Below are 23,161 nucleotides of genomic sequence, written 5' to 3'. Positions count from 1 at the left end.
AAGCAACAAAAATTTTATTCAATTTTCATATAAAATATCATGAATAAATATCTTTCGGATTCAGTTGTGTTTACAATGTGACTTGTCATTCCGTTGAGAAGTCAGGATACGGGAATATTAATATGTCGATCTCATTGGTATGTGACTTGCGCGAGCGACATTTGTTCGTAAATGCCAGCTGTTAATTCGGTAGATCACGACGATACAACCTGTCCCATTATGGCCGATAAAACAACAACATTTGGCGTGTTTATGGCTCGCGCCAAATTCCGTTACATCATCGTAGTACATAAACCGCCGGCGAACGCCGGAAATTACACGATGGCGCCGAACAAAGTACGCAATTAAAGTCATGGTCATTCGAGCCGATCGAAAGCCCATTTGCTCCTGGTAACGTGGAGCCATCGTCGAAAATCCCATTTTTCTCCCGCATTTTCACCATCGTTTTATGGCAATTCTCGCGATGTGCCATCCCCGCGGTACACTTCGCAGTTTTCATGTGCTCAAAAAAAAGGCGAAAAATAAAACAACAAAAAGGGGTGCGCCAGACTCGTCCGAACCGGCCGACCGCCGCGAGAGGGGAGAGGGAAAAGAGCGACCGCTGCGCAGAGTTCAAATTACGGAGCGGCGTGAACGGAATAATTGAAAGGCATCCTGTCACGAGGAGAGCAAAGGGCCGAGCCAAGTGCAAATTGAACCAGGAGAATGCTAGAGTCAGAGCGTGCTGAGCGCGCCTATCTGTTTCCGGTGGCCGCGTGCCCGAAACGAAGATGAGAGCGAAATCATTAGATCATCAAAATGGCATAATTCGACTTCGTATGTGGAACAACGAAAAAAATTGATGGATTTGATAAAAGTCACGCATAAAAATATAAGATTTATTGCACCCAGAAATTTCAATCTAAAATAATGTATTATTTTCAGTTTAAAAAAATGATCAAAAGTAAAATCCCACGTATATGTACAACATATCTCGAAGCATGTATATGTGCTGGAAATTATTTTAATTGTTATATATATAGACTAGATTATTCATACATGTAACCTTTTTAAGCATTTATCTGTGTCGAGAAATCAATATTTCGCAGAAGACACTAGCGAGCGATTTCTACCTTGAAATATACGAGTAACTGATTATTACTCGGAGTAACAGCGGCGTCGTCGAGGTTTCGTCGCCATCATAACGAAATCCAGAAATTTTTTTCACACACAATGACCATGGCTCGCCCCTTCCCGTTAAACATATATTATTATCTCCATTTGCTTCGAAAAACAGATATATCGCACTTGAGCTTGGCAAGTGTCATAAGTATTGGAACTAAACTGGTTTAGTCAATGTCTAAACTATATAGGTATAACAATTCAAAAATTTGTCATTTATTTATATAATTCGAATATAACCAACAGCTTCTAAAATTAAAAAATCATAGAAATAAACATACAAGTAATGAGGCATTGTTTAATCCGAATAACAATTAAAGTTAAATACTTGAGATCTTATATCTCGAATATTTTAATTAAAAATTCTAATAAAATAATAATTTTTACATATTAATAATAAAGAAATGATTAAAGATAAATTGTTAAATTGAGAATTTATTATTGAATTAAAAATATAATATCGAATCGTAAAAAATTTAATACCAGCTTACTATAGTATCTTATTGTTTTAATTGTAATTTGAACGCAGATTAAAAATTCAAGTTGAAAATTTAATAACAGCTTCACATATTCAGTAACAGATATATCAATTTAAAGACAAATTTTAAAGATATATTACATAGGGCATTTAATGTGATTACAATTTTTAACGGCTTTAATTCCACGTCATAAATAAAAATATCAATGTCTTTTACGATAATTCCTTCACGTATCATAAAATAATATTGTTAAACGAATACAAGTTAGACAAACACGTTAGGCAGATTTAGACAGTCAATATTTATATTCATACAATCACACATCTTACCGCGACCTTTCCTACTTCTTTCTACATATCTTCTATATTTTTCGTACACTCTTGCTAGAAATAATTCTTATTTTGTACTTAGTAGCGCACGATCTGTGATAACGGACATAATGGCTTCGTGGAGATGGAATTATTTTACGTTAGAAAGTCTATCTAGAATAAAGTGTAGTATTTGTAATAGGGTTTATAAGCCTGATCTACGAATAACAGGAGCTCTAAGAAAACATCTAGAGGATAATCATAAAAAGGTGTATGAGAACCTTTATTCTAAGGTTTCAAAAACGCCAAAAAAAAAGGGGATTAAGTGGGATCCGCATTATGACATAATATCTTCAGATAAAATTCGCAAGCCATATATAAAATGCAAACATTGTAAAAATTTCATACCTATGTCAAGTGATATTAAACCATACATAAGCTCTCCGAAAGACCTCAACCAACATTTGAAAAATGCTCATAAAATTGACAGTAACTGGAAAGCTCTTGAAGACTGGATATATGGAAGGACTATGAGACATCGTGAAAAGATATTCATAAGAAATCAGGTGATCAAAGTAGATAAATGTGAGGTATGTAAAGATCAGATTGGAGCCAAGAACGCTATCATGTTCGTAAAGCATTTGATCAAAAAACATCGCGATGATCCGGGACTTAACATTCCTTGGGATATAATACCAAAAGAGTAAGTGAAACGGTGAAAATTGAATATTGTTTATTTACTTCTTTTGAATAATTTGTATATTTATTTTGAATAATTTATATATTTCTGCATACAATAGAAAAAATGTATACCATGGATAAAATTATAAAGTTCAGATATTTATAGCACATGTTTACGGCAAATATTTTGCATATTTGGGTCAAATTAACTTATTGTTAGGTTATTAATCAAAATATCATACAAATTTACTAATTTAATACTGTTGTAGTCAATAATTTATGACTCTATGCATAAATACAAATTGTGATACCTTGATAAAATATATTGTTGCACATAATTGAAGTTAGATTTTAGTACTGATTAATCCAGTAATTTTTATTTTATATGTTGTACAGACTACGTCCTTCAGATGTTACTGTCAGAGAGGATACTACATTAAGCAGCGATATTGCTGATCGTCAAAATCCCAGCAGCGGTATTGCTGATCGTCAAGGTAGCACAGGAGTTTTCACGGAGTCAACTCAGTCTTCAAGTAAAGAAGAAGTCTCAAAGGAGATGTCAGAGTATGTTAGTTAATAATATCGCTACATATATTAGTTATTAGCATTTAACTTTTAATTCTGATTTTTATTACATTATTGACTTTGCTTTCATAAATTTGATGATTCGTAAAACGTTACTTGAAAAAAATAAGTGAGAGAATTAACAGTATTACTTTAAAAAATACTAGTTTAAAGGCTTCATAATATTGCGCACATAATTGAAGCTATATTTTATAAAATGATTAATCCAGTAATTTTTATTTTATGTTTTATATAGATTACATCTTGATTATGATACTGACGATTCATTCCATGACATTAATACTGGTGACTCACAAGGAGAAAACATTATGGAAATTATCGAAACATTATTTAGCAGTACTCAATCAATGGCTAATGTTCATGAGGACGGTTCACAAATAGATGTACCATCTACTCAACCACCTGATCCCCGTGATATTCCTAGTACCAGCTCAGGAAAACGAAGACACTCAAATACCTTCAAATAAACGCAGAAGATGGTAATAATATCGCTACAGTTATTAGCATTTATATACATTAGCATTTATTAACTTTTAATTCTGATTTTTATTACATTATTGACTTTGCTTTTATAAATTTGGTGATTCGTAAAACGTTACTTGAAAAAAATAAGTGAGAGAATTGCGTCTATGATAAGATATTATTTATATTAATTTTTTCTTGTAACATTAATGCAGGCCTGCGGTTAGTACTCAGATAAAGGAACCTCCATATAAACGCAGAAAATCCAGTTCTACGGATGATTCAGAGTGAGGAAAGGTGATTAGCGATACTGCTACAACAAGCAACATTAATCCAACTGTCAAGTTCGATCTCTAGTTCCGAATCATGTAACCAATATTTAAATGAAGACCCAGGCAAAGACTCTCTTATCGATATGATTGCAGATCATTTTAATGAAAACACCGAAACAATTCTTAATATAATTCAGACAAACTTAAAAATCTTGAAGGAGATGTTAGACTATGTCCGTTAATAATATCGCTACATGTATTGTACATTATTGACTTTGTTTTCATAAATCTGACGATTCGTAAAACGTTACTTGAAAAAAATAAGTGAGAGAATTGCGTCTATTATAAGATATTAGATTTATATTGATTTTTTGTTGTAACATTAATGCAAGCCTGCGGTTAACACTTTTCGGCCGATTTTAGTTATTGCCATTCCTACTTCTTTTGTTTCACAGCATCTAGATTGTTCGCGGAACGTAAGATGTTCAGATGTTTAGAACGATATTAATTATAAATCAGATAGAGTTTTATTGCTCCATACATTGTTTGTAAAGTTATTATTGTTATGATTATTATTATTATGTTACAAGGTCAAAAGTAACACTGAAATGAAACACGAATTTTAATCGTATCTATACATATAATTAATATGCGTCTTAGTATTCCATAATTTTATAATACTTATAAAAATTATAATTATAATAGTAATTATAATAACTTTAGAAAGAATAAAAAGTGCAAGGGAAATGTGTGCAGAATGATTTACAACTATAATCAATGATAAACTCGAGCATCTTACGATTCCGCGAGAAGTCTAGAGAAAACTATGAAACAAAAAGGAGTGGGGATAGCAGACAAAATCGGCTGAAAAATGCAAACTAACCTGCATTAATGTAACACAAATTGATAATTGTATCGATTGTTTTACGAGAGAGAGAAATATATCTTCTTCTTTCAATGGACTCCACTTATCAAACATCGACAAAAAATTTAAGTAACATTACATATTGTATGACATGGACTATTATTGATTCTGTAAAAATAATTGTGTGTATTGTAACGTATTGTAAGGATAAATATTTAAACTGATATTAGGATTTCAAAACGTTACCTAAAAAATAAGTGAGAAAAATAATGTGTTTATGATGAGTAATTATTGCATTAATTTTTGTTGTAACATTAATGCAGGCCTGCGGTTAGCACTTTTCGGCCAATTTTACTTATTGCCGTTCCTACTTCTTTTGTTTTATAGCATCTAGATTGTACGCGGAAGGTAAGATGTTCAGATATTTAGAACGATATTAATTATAAATCATGTGGGGTTTTATTGCTCCATACATTGTTTGTAAAGTTATTATTGTTATGATTATTATTATTATTATTATTATTATGTGATAAGGTCAAAAGTAACACTAAAATGAACCACATTGTTAATCGTATATACATACATACAATTAATATATTTTCCATTTTGTTTCTAGTGTTCTAGTGTAATTTGATAATAATTAATATTATAATTATAATTGTAATAACTTTAGAAAGAATGGAAAGTGCAAGGGAAATATGTGCCGAACGATTTATATCTATAACCATTCCTCAACTCGAGCCTTTTACGTTTCCGCGAGAAGTCTAGAAAAACTATGAAACAAAAGGAGTGAGGATAGCAGTAGACAAAATCGGCTGGAAGGTGCAAACTAACCACGGGCCTGCATTAATGTAACACAAATTTATAATTATATCGATAATATATAATTTATAATTATATGTTTTACGAAATATATCTTCTTTTTTTAACTGACTCCACTTATCAAACATCGACAAAGAATTAAAGGAACATTACGTATTATATGACATGATCTATTATTGATTTTGTAAAAATAATTTTTCAAACGTATTGTGTGGACAAATATTTTAACCGATATTATTATAGATTTTAATATTCAATTTATTGACCTGCATAATTGTAATGAAAGGAATGTAAAGTTGATGTAATTTCATGAATAAAATTTTTACATAAGCATAATTGTAATCTTTTTAATTTATATTATTTCAATACACTTAAAAAAGTTTACAATATTCCATTAATTTATATTTATTGATTCGATGATTTTACGCTTTAACGGAATTAATTTTTGCTAATTCAAAAATAAATCCTGCAGGAATTGGAGAATTGTTTCTAATATTTATTATAACACTCATTTCTAATTATGTAATTCTTTTGTAATCATTAATAGATGAGATTATTAACTGTAAAGAGAGAGAATTGTATTTTCATATAACTGGAAGTATATAGTGCTTGGATCCTTAATATTAGAGTCTTATATTATCTTCCATAACACATTCCTTGATAATCATTGTCGACGATATTACAGACGGAAAAAGAACGCGATGCTTCGTTAATATCCTAATCTCATAACGACGAAATTAATTCGTGTCCTTACAGTTACGTTAGAATGGAGGAAGCACTTCAATTCTAATTTTCAATTATAATCTTTCTAACCAAATTGCATTAAATTAAATTAATTTTATTACATGAATATTGCAAATACACGTCTATTACACTTATATACAACAATCTCTTTTTAAAACATTATATAATAATTTTTTTTATTATTATATGTCTTTATCATTAAAAAAATTAATATATCGTACGAAAAATTTTCAATCGCTACATGTTGTTTAGCTTTTGACTATTATTCATTTATTTGTCTAAAAAGAAGTACAATTGTGGTACACCGAGAATATAGAGGGTGTCCGATAATTTTTTGCACATCCGAAGTATGAAGATAGATTGGCAAATTAAGAAGGAAACTTCTCTATCATTTTGTGATTTTCGCAATAATTAATGAGAAATTAATTAAAAGGCTCCGTATGTTTGTGGAACAAAGAAAAAAAATTGGTGGATTCGATAAAAATTACGCATAAAAATATGGGATTTATTGCTCCCAGAAATTTCAATCTAAAATAATGTATCTTTTTTTAATTTAAAAAAAAATGATCAAAAGTAAAATCCCACGTATATTTATATTCATACATGTTGCAAGCTTTTTAAGCATTTTTCTGTGTGTCGAGAGATTACTATTTCGCAGAAGACACTAGCGAACGGTATCTACGTTGAAATATACGAGCAACTGATTATTACCCGGAGTAACAGCGGCGCTGTCGGGGTTTCGTCGCCATCATAACGAAATCCAGGAAATTTTTTTCACACTCAACGCCCACGGCTCGCCCCTTCCCGTTAAACGTATTATTATCTTCATTCGCTTCTTCTTCTCGCGCTTCTCTCTCGCTATCGCTCGTTTTTCTCATTACGACGAACGGCCACCTCGGCATGCACGCTCTCGCGTTGATATCGTTTTGCGCCGACTGAGATTCTAATTGAAAAATTAGCGTTAATTATACGACAGACACGAGGCCGCGATGCGCGTGCAGCGCGACGCGTCACGCGCGATAGCTGCCGGTAGAGAGGAAAAGAGATTGTCCAGGCGAAAAGCTCTCGACAAATGTATTTTAATCAACGCTTCGTCGGTCTTGCCTCTCGTTCCCGTGTTGTATATAGAGACGTAGGACGCTCGAAAGTTAAGAGGATTCTCTCGTCGTTCTCTTGCCACGAATTTTCGCGAACTCGACGGATTTTCGTTTTCATCTTTTCACGACAGATTATGCTGATATATTAATATATGGCTCCATATATTGAATAATAATGATATGTTAAATTAATATCGTGTACAATGGGATTCGTTTTACACAATTTTGTGGTAATTATTACAAACAATGTCCTTTTTGTACTAAAATTAATTTCTCACGATCATTATACAGTCTCTTCTTTTCCAATTTTTATCTTAAAGATTCTCGGAACTTGATACTTACACATAAAGTTAAAAACAGTAATAAATTTCGTATCTCGCTCTCGCAGTTTGTGCGCCATGGCGATATATTATGAAAGTAATATTTTCATTGAGTATCTACGTTTATCCTTCCAAGTCATTAATTATCACAACGAGCTTACGCTAGGTAGGTATCAATCGGGGAAGGAAAGCCCCGATAAGCTCGGCATGACCGACTTGGGGCGACGACGTTCCAGCAATCGCTCTAGACGCCTAAGGACGAGGGTAGAGACCTAGCCAAGACTAGGCATGGAATAAAAAAGGGATTCATCTCCGTGTGATTCTAATTTAACGCGCGCTACAACGTCGAACATGAATTCTCGCATTCCCTTCGTTGCAACCGATCGACGAGAAAAAAAAACGATCATCACTTGACCATCCCGATAACTGGAGAAGACAGATTAATGAAAACTGCGTGGAAACTAGCCGCGAAATTTTTTTCTGTGTCCGCAACGCAGGTTATTACACCTGAATTAAAAGGTTCGATTATCGAACCGACGACGTCATGACCGAACAATAACTCATCCTTCCAGCCGCGCTGTCGACGTAAATACATTGGCGTCGTTCTATTGCTCGTCTCGGTCAGGAAAACGAACGTATACACGTCGTAGTATATGTACAGTTTGCTGTTACATTCGGCGTTCATTTCGAAAGCCATCGCATACGACTCGCGTCAATCACAACGAGTTGGTGTTTATTGTCGTTTCATGACGCAATTTAATTTTCTTCAACCACGCACGAGAGGCGCGGCTTGTGTTTAGGGCTAGTGGAAAAATGGAAAAATAAAGATAGTTTTTCAATGCGTTTTAATATTGTATTAAAAATGACATTTATATATTTGTAGCATTTTACAAAAAATACCGTCAATTATTTTACATTGTCTTTTAGCATAAAAATTGTTAAGTTAATTTTTCTTCACTCTTTTTTTCGACTAATCTTTTAACTATTACAAAAGTATGTTAATTATGATTTTCTTTCTATAGATCATCGATCAAAGTATTAACAAGAATATACCTAATTTTTTTAAGGAATCGCGTATATAATAAGTGTAATTTTTTCAAAAATTTTACTATTATAAAATTAAAAAAAAGATCACTATTAGAAATTACTATTATAAAATTAAAATATATATTCCGCGTGTATATCTATTTAGCAAAAAGGGATGCATATTAATAGTTTAATAATCAAGACACACATCATGGTAAGAAACAAACCAGAAACGCTCGCTTGTCAAAGAAGATATTTGTTGGCTACGAAAGGTAGGAAACGGGGGATTTCTCGACACTAGTGCCATCGGCATTTCAAGAGTACGCTCGACATCTTAACCCCCGCCTCTTGAACCTCCGCAACCTGATCTCGTAGTGTATCCACGAGAAATCGATCCGTCAGGTTAATAGTCTTAACTACCCTCGATCACCGCAGACTCGTGCGTTGCTGTTCGTCTTTCTTAACAAGTTCGCTTGACGAAGAAAGAAAAGCTTTTGTCTCAGATTCCGCGTCCTCGACAGTTTCGCAGCTTCTCTTCCAAACACCTTAATTTAAATACGCAACCGGTGTATAAATCTTGAGATAAATCTCAGAGATCCTAAGAGAGACGAAAAGTCTCGGAGTTTAATTGAGTATTTCCCATCCTTTTTCTACATCCGCTTTTCAGCCCCGGTTGCTCTTTACTTCCGGCTTGATTAATTTGATTTATCTTTCAACCGCGTGAATAATTGCCGTTATATGCGACAATCATTGTTTCCTACGAGTTGGATCGGTTCTTTTACTTTGAATTTTATATACAGATCAAAAATTATTTATACGTTTGTAGAAATATGTATAGTCATTTTCATAAGATTTTGATGGATGATGAAAAAATTAGAAACTTATTAGATATTTTTCATAGAGATACATAAGCAACTGTTACAATTATTTAGATTACAGCATTAAGCTGTTCAAGAGTCGTCTATGACCACCGAACGGTATTTGAAATTGATATCAAAGGATAACCAGTTTATGAACGATAAATGGAACGAGGTTTCTACCATCATGCGTCTGGTATCAGTCGCGATGCACATCATACTAGCAATCAATGGGTGCGCACCATCGAGGATCATAACCGCACCCAAAATTATTAGGGGATCGGAAACTGATTAAGGGGAGAGGAGTTAAGCCCGGATCAAGCGTATGAAAGAGTCACGGTGGTCCCTCATTGTCGAACCGAGCTATTCATTTAGCGCATTATCTGCGTGGTTCACGTGCGGTTGATATTCATCTATAATTTCGCGCCTCCATTCTTGCAAAATCACACTCGTTCTTATTCATTTGCATAAGTATTACACCTCTCGATTTCGTCTTTTGCTCTAGTTAAAATTGAAAAATTAAAAAAAAATATGATTGCGATAAATTACAGAGTATGGCTTATAAAAATCTCAGAATTTGCTGTCAAGATATTGTAATTATTTTCGGATGATATAAATAAATACAGATTAATATAAATTAATATAGAGATTAAGTCCTGATATTAAAAAAAATTGGTCTATAGTATATATGAGAAAAGTTATATATATTATATGTCTTTAAGAATCCTTTGATAAATTTGAAAAGAGACGACCGTACTTAATAAATATTCTGAGACAATATTTTTATGTAATATTTTTATGCCATATTATTATAATGCAAATTTAATTTCATAAGAGTCCGAACAGCACTGATTTATAATTATAGACAGAACATTGTAATCCATGGGTGTATAGGGCGTATCCGTAGCCGACAAAAACCGTTCCCAGTTATGGAATAATGTAGGGGTGAAATGAGTTCTGTGGCAGCCCCGATTTCTTGGGACATATGCGCTGTAGAGGCGGTGTTGAGTAATTGTTGCGATTTATCAAAACGATATGTCAAGACCGTATTAAGGGCGGTCAGCTGGCGCATAATCTTCGTAGAAACGTCGAGGGATGATGGGACATTGACAAAAAACCGGCAAGTTAACCCTCTCTAGTATTTTTTTAAAGTAACTTAATTTTAATAGCGTATAATTTTTCTTTATACTAAATTTTTTATAAAATAAAAATCTATAAATAAAAATCTCTTGAAAAGTAAGTGTGATATGATGCACAACTCAATTTAATGTGTATAGGGTCAGATGAACAAAATGAACCAATCGCATCCTCGGGGGAAGGGGCGGAGAAAGAGGAGAAGTGAATAAATGAGATAATATAATTTGCAACAATAAAATTAATCATTATAATTGTAATTTAATGTACAACTAATTATGATCAATGTAATTAATATATTAATAATATTAATATAATATGATCTCTTATGATAGCTAATAAATGGCTATTTGTTACATTTTAATAACATTGTATAATTATTATTAACTATTATTTTTTTATACATCTCCATTATAACTATATGCATATCTCTTTTATCATTAAGTTACATTTTATTTCACCAACAATTCCTTTTATTATTTTTTCTACAATTATTTTGATAAAAATCTTCACAATTATCATAATAATTTAACTGTTAACAAAAAGTTATCTTTTTCACTCAGATTAGTGCATTTTCAAGTTAATAATCCGTATTGAATGGCTAAAATAAATGATTAACACCTACCATTAGCCACGCCAAATAATTGTGAAAGTAAATCAATCTAACAAATTAGTATACATGCAAAATATTTGCATTATTAGGGACAGAATAGATAAACTAATCGCACGGGAATAGTATAAAACTATATGATTAACACACACAACTCCATTAGCGCATTTGCCTCGCGAATGCACACGATTGTCCCCGGGGTAAAAGCAAAACATCAACATAGATGTGTTTACTATTAAATTCAACGTTTCAATGACTTAAAATTTGTTTCACTTTTTTGAAAGAACATCATAATACCTCGCGCATCTTTCTTCTCTTTATCATCAGGTACTCATCGGAATGTGTCGCTGCGCATCAGAAACAGCGATTAATCCACCATTTAATTCCAAATGCTCGCCTCACGGTTCCATACACAGAATCCGATTCGTTGGGAAAATTATCAGAGTTCAGTCTCTGAAAGGACGAATCGTCTCCGGTGTATAGAGACCAAAGGAAAGACGGAATGGGTAGGACGCTGATTCGTGCAGGGCATCTACCCGAGGGGTGGGTTTGTCAAAGTGACCGATCGTGACTCGGCCGTGCTATCAGCTGGCTATCATCCCGGCTTGCATTCAGGAAGGAAAGCAGAATGTATTCGAGTGGCTCTATGGTCGCCTTGGGAATAGTCGCTTTCGAGGTTGCATGTACTGGGATGTTGTACAGCCTCCCTTTGGCTGTACGTGAAATCCTATGTGGGTTGCGTACGAACACACGGAGCCTCGCTCTACGGACTGCGACTCGGTCTCGCTCCCTCCTGATTGCACATACGTGATACGCGTGCGTTATGCGAATGACTCTGCTTTCGAGAGAGCCGCGTTAAAGGTGGGTTTCGAGAGTGCGATATCCCAACATCGATACTATTTTTAGATTCTCCGATTTGTTTCAGGCACCGTATGTCGAAAATAAATGTTTGAATAGTTTGCATGTGTATAAAAAAATTGGATTATTCACATATGTATTATAATATTCGAGCTACTTGCGATAACGAAATTATGCAACAAAATTTCTTCTCTTCATACATTTTTATTTTTATTCGTGACAAGAGTATGTTTATTAACGTTGGAAAAAATAGAAAAGTTTATCTGAGTTTTTGTAAGTTAAGTATCGGCGCAAATCACTTTTGTTAATTCCTTCCCTTTAACGAGAATTTACATAAAGGACGACATATTGGACTACCGCAATGAGAGATTACTTGCGTATGTGATGACGCATTTAATCGAGCGTGTAGCGTGAATACGCCTACGCGATATGCATTCATTGTGCAGAGACTCACGATTCATGAAACGTATGTCAAAGGAAGGTTTTCAGGGATACGCTAGATATATATATATATATATATATATATATATATATATATATATATATATATATATATATATGTGTAATGTTATGATTACAAATTCGCATGCAATAGTAACGATTTGAATAACGATGTCGCCACAAACGATAGCCCGTTGCTCTGCGCATGCGACGACAATCGTTGGCAATGTATGTACATGACAATGCATCGTTCAAATATTACAGCGCTCAAACTGAGCCGCGCGATCATTAACGTTTCAAATTATTTATTTAACGAAGCGTACATACTGCACAAATGGTTGATGCGCGCGCTATTGAAAGTGTCATGTTACGAAGTAATGTGAATAAACCAAATGATAAACCGCTGATAAACCAAACCGCGAACTCGAAATTGAATTCTTTTTAAATTAATTTGAAATCCGTGTATTTCTAAAGCGGGCAACTATATATGCGCGAGCCGTACACCGTATCGATATATACATCTATATCCACCGGATTTGTTGTATATTCGACGGCAATACGTAATCTCGATGGAAAAAAAAATCTGTCATACATACATGTATGTTATATACGTTTTTCGCAGCAAGATCCCTCTATGATTAAAACCGACGCGCGTCTCGCAAATGAGGGGGCGAAATAAACGCGGATATATCGAGGCGTGTTGCAAGAACCAAATAGGATTTGTGCTATTTCATGCGATTTATTTTTCGCGAAGCGTTTCAATGGGCGCCGCTAATATCGCGAATTGAAATAATTTTGATTGCGTCGTTACGCATACTGCGTTTATACGCGTTCATGGAAAGCGCAGTGATGATAACTGGCGGTCACTGCCTGAATATGCATGGCTAAAAAAATCTGCACGTGCGAATCGATAATTGGATTCGCCATTCTCTACGGCACCACAGGCGGAGAAGTGCAAAAAGGCACAGCCGATCCATCGATTTTGCGCCATTTCTTTTTTACACATAATTTTACCACTTTTACCGATTGATTCACATTATACCGCGTTTCTCTTTGAAGATCAGCTTCTTCATTTTTGTCCGAAATATTGCTTGCGCGGAATATGGATAATTCTGCGATAAGTCCAGTCAATTTTTCTTTACGAAAGTTTTGCGAGACGCCAGCTTTTAGCGCAAGTTTTTATTATCGATGCAGCGATGATTAATCCTCAAGTTAAATTCTTAAGAAAACAAGTCTCTCCGAACAGATTAAAGGCGAACTTAATCATTCAAGAACAATTAGTTAAACTCCTTCAATCAACACTAAATGTTATCTTTTTAGTTCGATTTTCATTTATGGATAAAAAGATTCTGCAATAGGAAATTGCCGTCGAGCATTATCGCGAGTAGAAATTTTGATTTTTCGAATGTACGAGTAAGAATAACATGTACCCGGGTACTTTGTAGTTTATACGCGGTGAGAAGTTTAGGGTCGTTCGGAGGTAAGTTTTTCCTGGCGGGGCCATTTCTACGAGTTACGGGCGTGCAGTCTTGAAAATCTCGCTTAAGGGATTCGTTCGGGTTAGAATCGTAAACGGAGGATCCCTCGGATATAGAAACGAACTCTTGGAAGCGTAGGTAGATGGAGAGATAAGGGACAGAGGGGTGGCGCCGAGCTAACTCTCCGTCCTACCCCGTCCGCCTCCCTTGATTTATTTAATTTTGTTTCTTGATTTGTAGGAGATTGCGCGCATCGATGCCATTTCGTCGATACAAGTGCGCCGATAAGTCGACTACCGCATGTGGAAACCCGATATACGTTACAGAATCAATCATACTTCTAAAATTACCGTCCGCCATGAAGTTTCGCGTTGCGATGTGGAAAACAAATATCGCTATTCAATTTTGCACGACCGATGTTATTGAACTATATGCATGGAAAGTGTACGACTTCCATGAAAAATAGCTAGACAGAGGTGGTTGACTGAGGATCGACTCCGTTTCTCTTTCTGTTTAACGTCTATCATATTTTTTGAAAAATTTACCTGTCTCGTTGTCGCTGCAAATGACGTCTCATTTAGACGTTAAAAGTTTCCACAAATAAAACGGATAAATATAACGTTTCATTAAAATTATAATAATTTATATTTGCCTTGCAACTGCGAGATTTACTTCATCTATTTATTACTTTAACGTATTTTTACTTTAACGTGAATATATTGATATTTGACTTGGCGTATATTAGAAGAAATGTAGTTTTTAGCGCGACAGTAATTTGTGTAAATCGTTTTCTATCGCTGGATATCAATGACAACCTTGTGTTTTCGACCAATCGGGTTTTACTAAATGAGAACTGACAGGACGAGTTCTCGATCCTCGTCCACAATTAAGCGAAAAACAATATGGCGTGCTCCGTGATATGACATATAATTCAATGATCGACGCAGCAAACGCGATTTTTGAACGTCGCATAATGATATACAGCGCGAGACTTGTTGGAATCGAGAGAGAGAGAGAGAGAGAGAGCGAGATTTCGCAATTAAATTTCACGATCACCGTGCGCGGCGAGAAGCTCCGCGCTCCCGTTCGCCCGAATATTTATACACGGAATGGTTCAATTACCTTTAATTACATTGGCGTTAACCGGAAAGAGAGGAACGGAGGTTCAGCCGCGCGCTTATTTCACATTCGCGTCATAAACGATTCATACGCGTCAATTCGCGATATCTCGCAAGCACGATCTCGCGATAACGAGATTACCGCGATCGAACTGACAACCCGAAACGTGCCAAGCGGATACGACCCTACGAAGAGGATGTCCATCTCGTGCAATTTTAAAATGCGATAATATCCGAAGCGGGCCAACCGTTCAATTACGCATCGTGTTGGCGCGGATCGATCGGAAACTCATTCTTCCTCTCTCTCTCTCTTTCTCTTCCTCTCTCCGTCTCGAAAAGTTTCTCGCGTTTTCCTGCGAACAATGGATCGTTGCGATCCGTTTTCATTCTAATCGGTCAGTTTTTAGCCGCGGACGATCTCCCCAAGCGGAGACAGCGAGGGAAAAAAAAGCTCCGACGACGTAGACACCGACCAACTCGGACCACGCCGGCTGGAGTTTCACTTTTAATTAATTGAATTCCATAATCTAATCTGGCTTCCGCACGACCGTTGATAGCGTAGCGACTTTCCTCTCCTCCCCCTTTTCGTCCCTTCTCGGTCGAAACCCGCACATTCGCAAATGAACTACGCGTACATACACGCTACCGCGGGAAAGAGGGGGATGATGCATTCAAATGGCGTCCGTCAATAAACCGGGCCAGTCGATTTTCCGTCCCGATAAGGTCGTGATAAAAGGCACCCTCGTTCACGTACACTCACATACACACATACATATAACCGTCCGGGGATCACTTTCGTCGATCATCCGTGTTTTATCAGGCCGGAATTATGCCACCCCTTTATATTCTCGATAGGTATTCTCGGACGACTTGGTCCAATCGAGAGAGCGCGACCGAGGATCCATGCGCGAATGCAGATAGAAGGAGGGAAATCTATTCCGTAGGAATATATATCGAGGGCCGTCGTCCCTCGCACACCCATATGTCCGACGACGGCGACTACGACGATTCGTCGTCCCTTCGAGGATCCGAAGGGCGCGAGCGGCCGCCATAGGATTCCGGGCACGTATGCTTTTCCTATTTATTGCACCTTTTTCGGCCGGCCGACTTCGCTTAAATCATTGCGCATCCCCTTATTGAATGGGATGAGCGAGATGCATGGTTTACAGTCGCCCGCCGCTGCCGCCATTCCCGACCAAGAGCGTCGGCCTCCTCCTCCTCCTTCTCCTCCTCCTCCTCCTCCTACGCGCTCTTCGTCCTTCTTCGCTGACAACCGTGAATAAAGTTTCCAATATCCCATTCGATCGGACGCCCATCGCGCTCGCGGAAGGAGGCCGAGAGAGAAAAGTCCGGAAAGACTTTTTCTCCTTCCGGCGATGTTCTCCCGCGCGGCTCTAAAAGCTCTAACCTGCCGGAACGTCTCGCTTTTTTTCGAGAGAGAAAAGCGAGGAAGGAATCGGAAAAAGCTCGAGCGGAAATCGCAGTCGGATAAAATAAGAGAAATTTTGTACATTCGATAGAAATAAAATTCGATGATAAGTAATGCCAATCAATTAATTAGTAATCAGAGATAGGAAAACAAGGGGACAATGCATACTATTGTACACAATATCGTTCACTCAGTTATCGCGCACACGGTGCGCACTATCGCTCGACCGAGTTTCGCAATTAGAAATAAGGATAATTACGTCGGCAATTTCCGCGATATATGTGTACCTTTGTACATAGTTCAATGATAGCGTACGGAGGGAAGACAATGGACCGCCTCGCGCCAACTCCGATATCAAGCCGATGCGATTGTATAGGCAACGTAACGTCGAGAAATATTGCATCGGAGACTATTTCAAGAGAAGATAGATACTTTGCAAGTAGAATCTAGCGCGTTTTAATATTAGATTTGCTCAGTTGGACGCCATCCATACCTTCGACCGCACATACAAACGAGAATATTTACCCGAATAACGGTCAAATTTTCATTCTCTTGGCACGTGAGATCGTATGAAGCTATCGAAGCGATCGTGTTTCGCAAACTTCCGTCATCCGATATTTATAAACGATATTTGGCGACACGATTTTAATTTGCTACGAAAGACTATACATGTAATACTACTGTTATATAACAATACAATATTCAGTTTTCTACTATTCCTGATATAAAGTGATTATTTATATTTCCTTAAAATTAATTTAAAATTCTAAATAAATTTTTATATTTTTCTTTTAAAATAAAAGGATTATACTTGTAACTTTTTTTTTATTTATTCTTTACTACATATGTTTTATGAGAATATATTTTATTCTTAGATTAAGATATACTCTTTTGTCGAAACAACTAACAATTAAAACTAATAAAAAATTAATCATTAAAAAATTTATATAAAATTTCATAAATAGATGAGAAAAATGTTATCAAAATTCAATTAGAGGGGTTTTTTACAAGATAATTGAAATTTTCAAAGTTGTAAAAATTTTAAATAGTAATAAACTAAATTTTAATGAAAGAAAAATTAACAGATATATGATAAGAATCAGTGGAAAAAAATTGAATTATCAAAAAAGCTAAATTGAAGAAAAAAAAGTTAAAACTCTCTTATAATACGTCATAGTTTTTTTCGGATTGTGGTGCAACGGAAAGGTTAATTCGGGCGATTTAAAACTCGCTTGACCGGTGACCTTACGCAGTCAAATATGCGTCTCGCATCGGGACGTCGGGAATCGTGAGGGCCGCCGACCCGTCGCGAGAGGTCGAACCTCGAGATTCGCCGGTCAACCGTGCGAAAGAGGGTAAAAGGGATCCTCCATGCCCGGTCGGGCAGTCCTTTTTGCCCGACGAGGTACGAAAACCTAAAAGGGTTACTATTTTTTCTCCCCTCCTTGGCCAAGGAAGCCGGTGGAAAATTCTTTGAAAGCGGCCGGTGCCGCGGATTACTTTGCGCTGCAGCCGCGGGGAGACCGAAAGGGGGGCTGTGATCAAAGGATACGATCGAGGTAATATCCGGCGATCCAGGTGTTAATGAAGGGAGTTCAAAGGAGACTCTCTCTCCCTCTCTTTCTTTCTCTCTCATAAGTGGGCCGCGCGACAAGTAAAAAAGGGCTATCGACGCGCTTCTTGAAGGGACCGACTGATGGCTGGTTGAAGCCGCAGGATTTCTCTCGACTATATGTATATACATCTTTCTTACATATATATATATATATATATATTTCTCTCTGCCAGATAAAACGTAAATACGATTCAACGGGTATCTCGGGGACGGTCGAGAGCATTTTCGACCTCTGTTCTCTTTCGGCGCGCCGTGGTCTCTTCTACCGTAACATAAATATCTTCACGAGTAATTTCTACAGTCTCCACGATGTGACGTAAACCGCGAGTTTATTTCCGCCCCTTTTGTTAGTTCGAGTGTTTTCAACTTGTAAACGTCTCTTCCCTTTCCCGTCTGTTCTCCCTATCGCGGTCCTCTTCGCTTCTCCTCTATCTCCATCGCTCTTTCTCTCTTTCTGACGGAAACACATGGTAATTCTAGAGAAAGCTTTGCACAATTAAACTTCACGTCATGATTCCGCCCTTGCGTGCTTATCGTAACCGGACAATGCGGAAGGTGGTAAGCGGGACGTGCTTGGAAGAGGATGGTGGAACAATTAAGACTAATTGCAATGTAGTACAACGGTCAGACGTTTTACTAGCACGCTGGTTAAGGTATATTAATTCCACGTAAGAGTTCGAAACTGAGTCAATTCCCAATTCACTCGTTACGATTTAAAAAACTGCGAGAAAGACCTGCACCGGCTTGTATTTTTGCTTTATTTTTAATGTCAAACGCTATTTGAGATCCTGATTATTATTAATAAAAAATTCAAGTATTGTTATAAGCTAAAAATTAATAGATAAATACATTTATCCGTAAATGTGCTTGTGAAAATATGGGCTGTAATTAGAGAGATTGCTGATTTATTCAAAACATATTCCTGATTCATTAAAAATTGACTCAAGACTATGTCATGCATTTCACGGTACAAAAATAGTGCTGACTTTCATTTCAGACACGCCGTTTGTTTTAGATTCGTCGGCTTTTTATTCGAAGCACCATACTATACGAGATTAAATTGTCTCGTAAGATTTCCGCCTCATTATAGAGCGCCATATATGGCATCCATTCATGCGAGTTTATTTTTAATGAAACAATTGCCCCAATTAAAGAGGTTCTCTGCACGTTTGAGAGTGTTACATGATTGCGTTGGTCTTTAACATCAAATGTAAAAAAACACGCCTTGGATGTTATGGAATAAAATTGATAAAGAGAAATATTGATATAAAAAAATATAAATGAATAAATAAATAAATATGTGTTAATGCAATGTTGAGATTTAAAATTATACAAATAAATCACCTCTTGTGAATAAATATTCTTTCTTCTTTTCCAATTATGCAAATTGTTTAATTGTTTATCTAATAAGAGGTAAATATTGAACATGCATTAATGCACTGATTATAAAATTGCAATGTTCTATGCTATCGTTATAGCATTTAATATTCATAATTACATATTTAATATATACATAATATATTATATATTACAATAATATACAACATTAATCGCAATGCAAAGCTTAATTAATTACCGATCGGAATTTATGGAAAAAATTGCGCCCTGTAGCAAATTTGTATCCCAGTTTCACGACGGTTCATTTGTTAACCATAGCCCTAGGATGATTCACATGTGAAACGTGCTCTGCGGTATAAGAAACACGTGCAACGCATAACGCATGTCGTTATGTCGGCACTCCTCGTCCGGTCGCGGAGAATGTAAAAGCACAAACGACTTTTAGTATCTAAATCCAGGCATGATTGGCTATGAGTTTACGACCGCGCGGCTGTTTCGTCGTTAAAGCAGTTATAGTCATTAGTTGCTGTGTCATTGGCAGCGTGGAATCAGAACTGCATACATCTTGCGCCGTCGCGCGTATGAATAACAAAACCGGCTAACAATAACGTTGTGCGCATCCGCGTTGGAATTATAATTAACCGCAAATCACTTCTCTCGCTCCGCGAGAACATTCATATAACTTTCTTGGTGCATAAAATTTAATCGGTTTACGTGTCTCTATAATTACGATAAAAGTAATAATAATTTATTAAGCACTCTCCCGAGTTACGTAACGCGTCTGGATCCTTTCTGCTGAAAATTTTCGCAACATTCTATTATACCGTAATTAAACATTTTGATGCGTTAACGACAATGTTTACGATCAAGCGAAAAATTATAATTCTAAGGCGGCAATTTTTTAGGTGTTAATTTTAGGAAACGTATATAACACTCTTGGTTTTGTTTAAATATAGCTACGTCAAAAGATATCTATCAAAAAATCATTACAGATTAATTAAGAAAATATTAAATTATGATTATAACGGGGATAGAAATTTGATTTATTAAATATACAATATCGGAACAAAAATGTAACGTGTAATAAAAAATATATTATCTGTTACTAGCAGAACGGGGCTTCGTGGGAGTTCTTCAAAAGGAACATTTCTATGCAGATGGAGTCTGGCAGGCACGATGGTTGTCGAGACAATTAAGGCATTTTTCGGTAATTAACCAAGCACGTCTGCCACCGGTCGCCGTCCGTGTGTCAAATGAGGCGCTCTGTTTTTTTTTTCTCTCTTATTCGAAACTCGTGCGAGTCAGACAGATTTCGAGATTCGTTTCATCATATGAAAATGATGATGGTGGATCCCATCTTAAATTTTCTAAAGACGACGTTTCCCAGATAGTATCTTTCGGAAGGCAAGTAATTTCTTTTACAGACTTTAATAATTTCCTAGGAATTTCTTATAGATTTCATATAAAGATATATAAAAAAGATTTCTTAAGATGACCAAGTAATATTTATTATGTATTTTTCTCATTATTATTATTCTTATTTATGATAAATCTATTAATTTATTTCTGTGATACATAAAGTCAAAAAGATTACGTTTTTATTAATCTTTTAAAAGATTCCATGATGAGATTAAAGTGAGAAATATTTCTACGGGGCAAGAACAGGCACATTTGACGATGTTTCATTGCTCTGTCGTGTTAGACGGCGACGTAGACAGCGACAAACGTTGACAATGCGCGCCAGCAACGCCTCGATGGCACGTGCCAGAATGAGGACCACTACGACTTCGTTAGTTCTGTCACATTGCTATTCGTCACAATTTTGTTTGTCGTGTTCTGTTATTTTCGTTCTTACCCTTTTCTCGAGACACAGAAAACAATTCAGGAGTCGTCACGGCTGATTTAGAAGTGCGCTTACAATGTCGCATTCGATCCGACGTGAGCGTGACGTTAGTTTACGGTTTTTAGTCGAACAGGCTGTTTTGAAAACAGTCTGTTTAACTAAAATCGTAAACTAACGTCAAACAGGTTAATATTTTATAACGTGTCTATAATTTCTAAAATATGGGAAACTTATATGTGTTATTACACATATTTTGATGCGCTAATGTGTTGACTCGATAACGCTAGAATTATGAAAAATAGAAATAATTTTCTTCTAAGAAAACGAGATTTCATTTTACAGATTTTAAAGATATTTATTTAATATTTTATAAATTAAATTACTCGTAAAAAATTATAAAAACGTCAAAAGTGCCATAATTATTTTGTAAACTTGAATTTTGTGCGTTAAAAATATTTTAATAGTTCCTTAATTATACTTCACTGACGCATAAAATTATGCGAAATTAGTACGATTAAATTGCACGTGATTGAAAATATTACGCGATCAGTTTAGCACGCATCGGAGCGTTATGTATTTTGTGCCTGCAATTTTTGAGATGCAGACGCATCCCTCGTGCGAACGCATCTGCGTGGCACGCGTCACTGTATGGTTCGATACCGGTTCAAGAATATCGGCCATTGCTGAAACTGATGAGCGATAAGAGATTATAGGCACACGTGGCCCGCGGAGGTCTGTCGCCTCTGACAGAAGCACGTGGCTTATGTCATCGGATGTAGAGGGAAATAGAAAAGATTATATATAGGGCGGTAAAGAGAGATCCTTGCGCTCTTATCGCTAAGCGATGCCGCAGCAGGGATTGCACTGGATTTAACGAGGGTCTGGAGATAATTCGATTAAGGTTTCCTTTTTTTGCGATGCCGGAGAGATAGAGAAAGAAAAAAGAAAGAGGACGCATGCGACGCTAAAGTCCCTGCCATATATAATGCGCATCATTTTTTAATATAATTATACATATAATAATCTTTATACAGATTAATATGTAAATAAAAGTTTTTTAGAGATAAAAATATAAATTTGAAATCAATTGTAATTAATAATTCCAATCAGACGCGCATATAGAAATTAAAAATAAAGCACACACACATATATAACTCTTTTATCTTTTTGTTTTTGCAAAAGTTTTATCGATAATTAAATAACACGCAAACGATAAATGCCAAAAAATGCCAAAAAGGTGCAGATAATGTAGAATGGCAGAGATGTAATTTTACAACGATAAACTCTGAGCTTAAAATGAGACAATTCGCTACTTTTTTCTGATTTCATCTACGCGGCAGTTGACGAAAGCTGTTATCCTTATAATTAGCGCGACTCTATCACCTCGGTGGGAAAGAGACGGCGTGGTTAATGAGTGATCATTTGTGAGGTCACGTGCGATGCGCGACGGTGAAGAGGTAAAAAGACGGCGAGAGCGGTGTTCACCGCCAGACAGATACGAGTGTGGGCTGGCTATCCTCTTTTCTCATCTTCTTCCGCCTCACCTGCACCTTCTTCTCTCCCCTTACCCCTTCCCTCGGATACTCGTAACGCGGCGCTCCTTGAAAAACGAGAGTGT

General features: G+C 36.1%; 2 protein-coding genes across 13 annotated transcripts in view; one reads left to right on the top strand and one right to left on the bottom strand.

Annotated features, from left to right (window-relative positions):
* The window catches only part of Ten-m (teneurin transmembrane protein Ten-m), a 683,381-nt gene that overhangs the window by 178,824 nt on the left and 481,396 nt on the right, over positions 1-23,161 (bottom strand). The gene's annotated exons all lie outside the window — the stretch shown is intronic.
* On the top strand, positions 2,088-5,931 carry LOC145970239 (uncharacterized). Its single transcript, XM_083096807.1, has 4 exons — positions 2,088-2,651; positions 3,026-3,193; positions 3,450-3,693; positions 3,892-5,931. Exons 1-3 carry the CDS (start codon positions 2,359-2,361, stop codon positions 3,679-3,681), a joined length of 693 nt encoding a protein of 230 aa, XP_082952933.1. The 5' UTR covers positions 2,088-2,358; the 3' UTR covers positions 3,682-3,693; positions 3,892-5,931.

The sequence above is a fragment of the Camponotus vicinus genome, unplaced genomic scaffold, assembly GCF_025532165.1.
Source record: "Camponotus vicinus isolate PSW18456_S1 unplaced genomic scaffold, iyCamVici1.0 SCAF_4, whole genome shotgun sequence".
Taxonomy (NCBI): Eukaryota; Metazoa; Arthropoda; class Insecta; order Hymenoptera; family Formicidae; genus Camponotus; species Camponotus vicinus.
The sequence above is the reverse complement of the archived record's forward strand: the minus strand, read 5'-3'. Positions and strand labels throughout refer to the sequence as shown.

What these genes read in the sequence shown, in the direction of transcription:
- LOC145970239 (XM_083096807.1), top strand. Translation starts at nt 2,359, where the DNA reads ATGTCAAGTGATATTAAACCATACATAAGCTCTCCGAAAGACCTCAAC. An exon ending in TGGGATATAATACCAAAAGA is followed by an intron (nt 2,652 to 3,025) that starts GTAAGTGAAACG and finishes TATGTTGTACAG; the next exon opens with ACTACGTCCTTCAGATGTTA. An exon ending in GTCTCAAAGGAGATGTCAGA is followed by an intron (nt 3,194 to 3,449) that starts GTATGTTAGTTA and finishes TGTTTTATATAG; the next exon opens with ATTACATCTTGATTATGATA.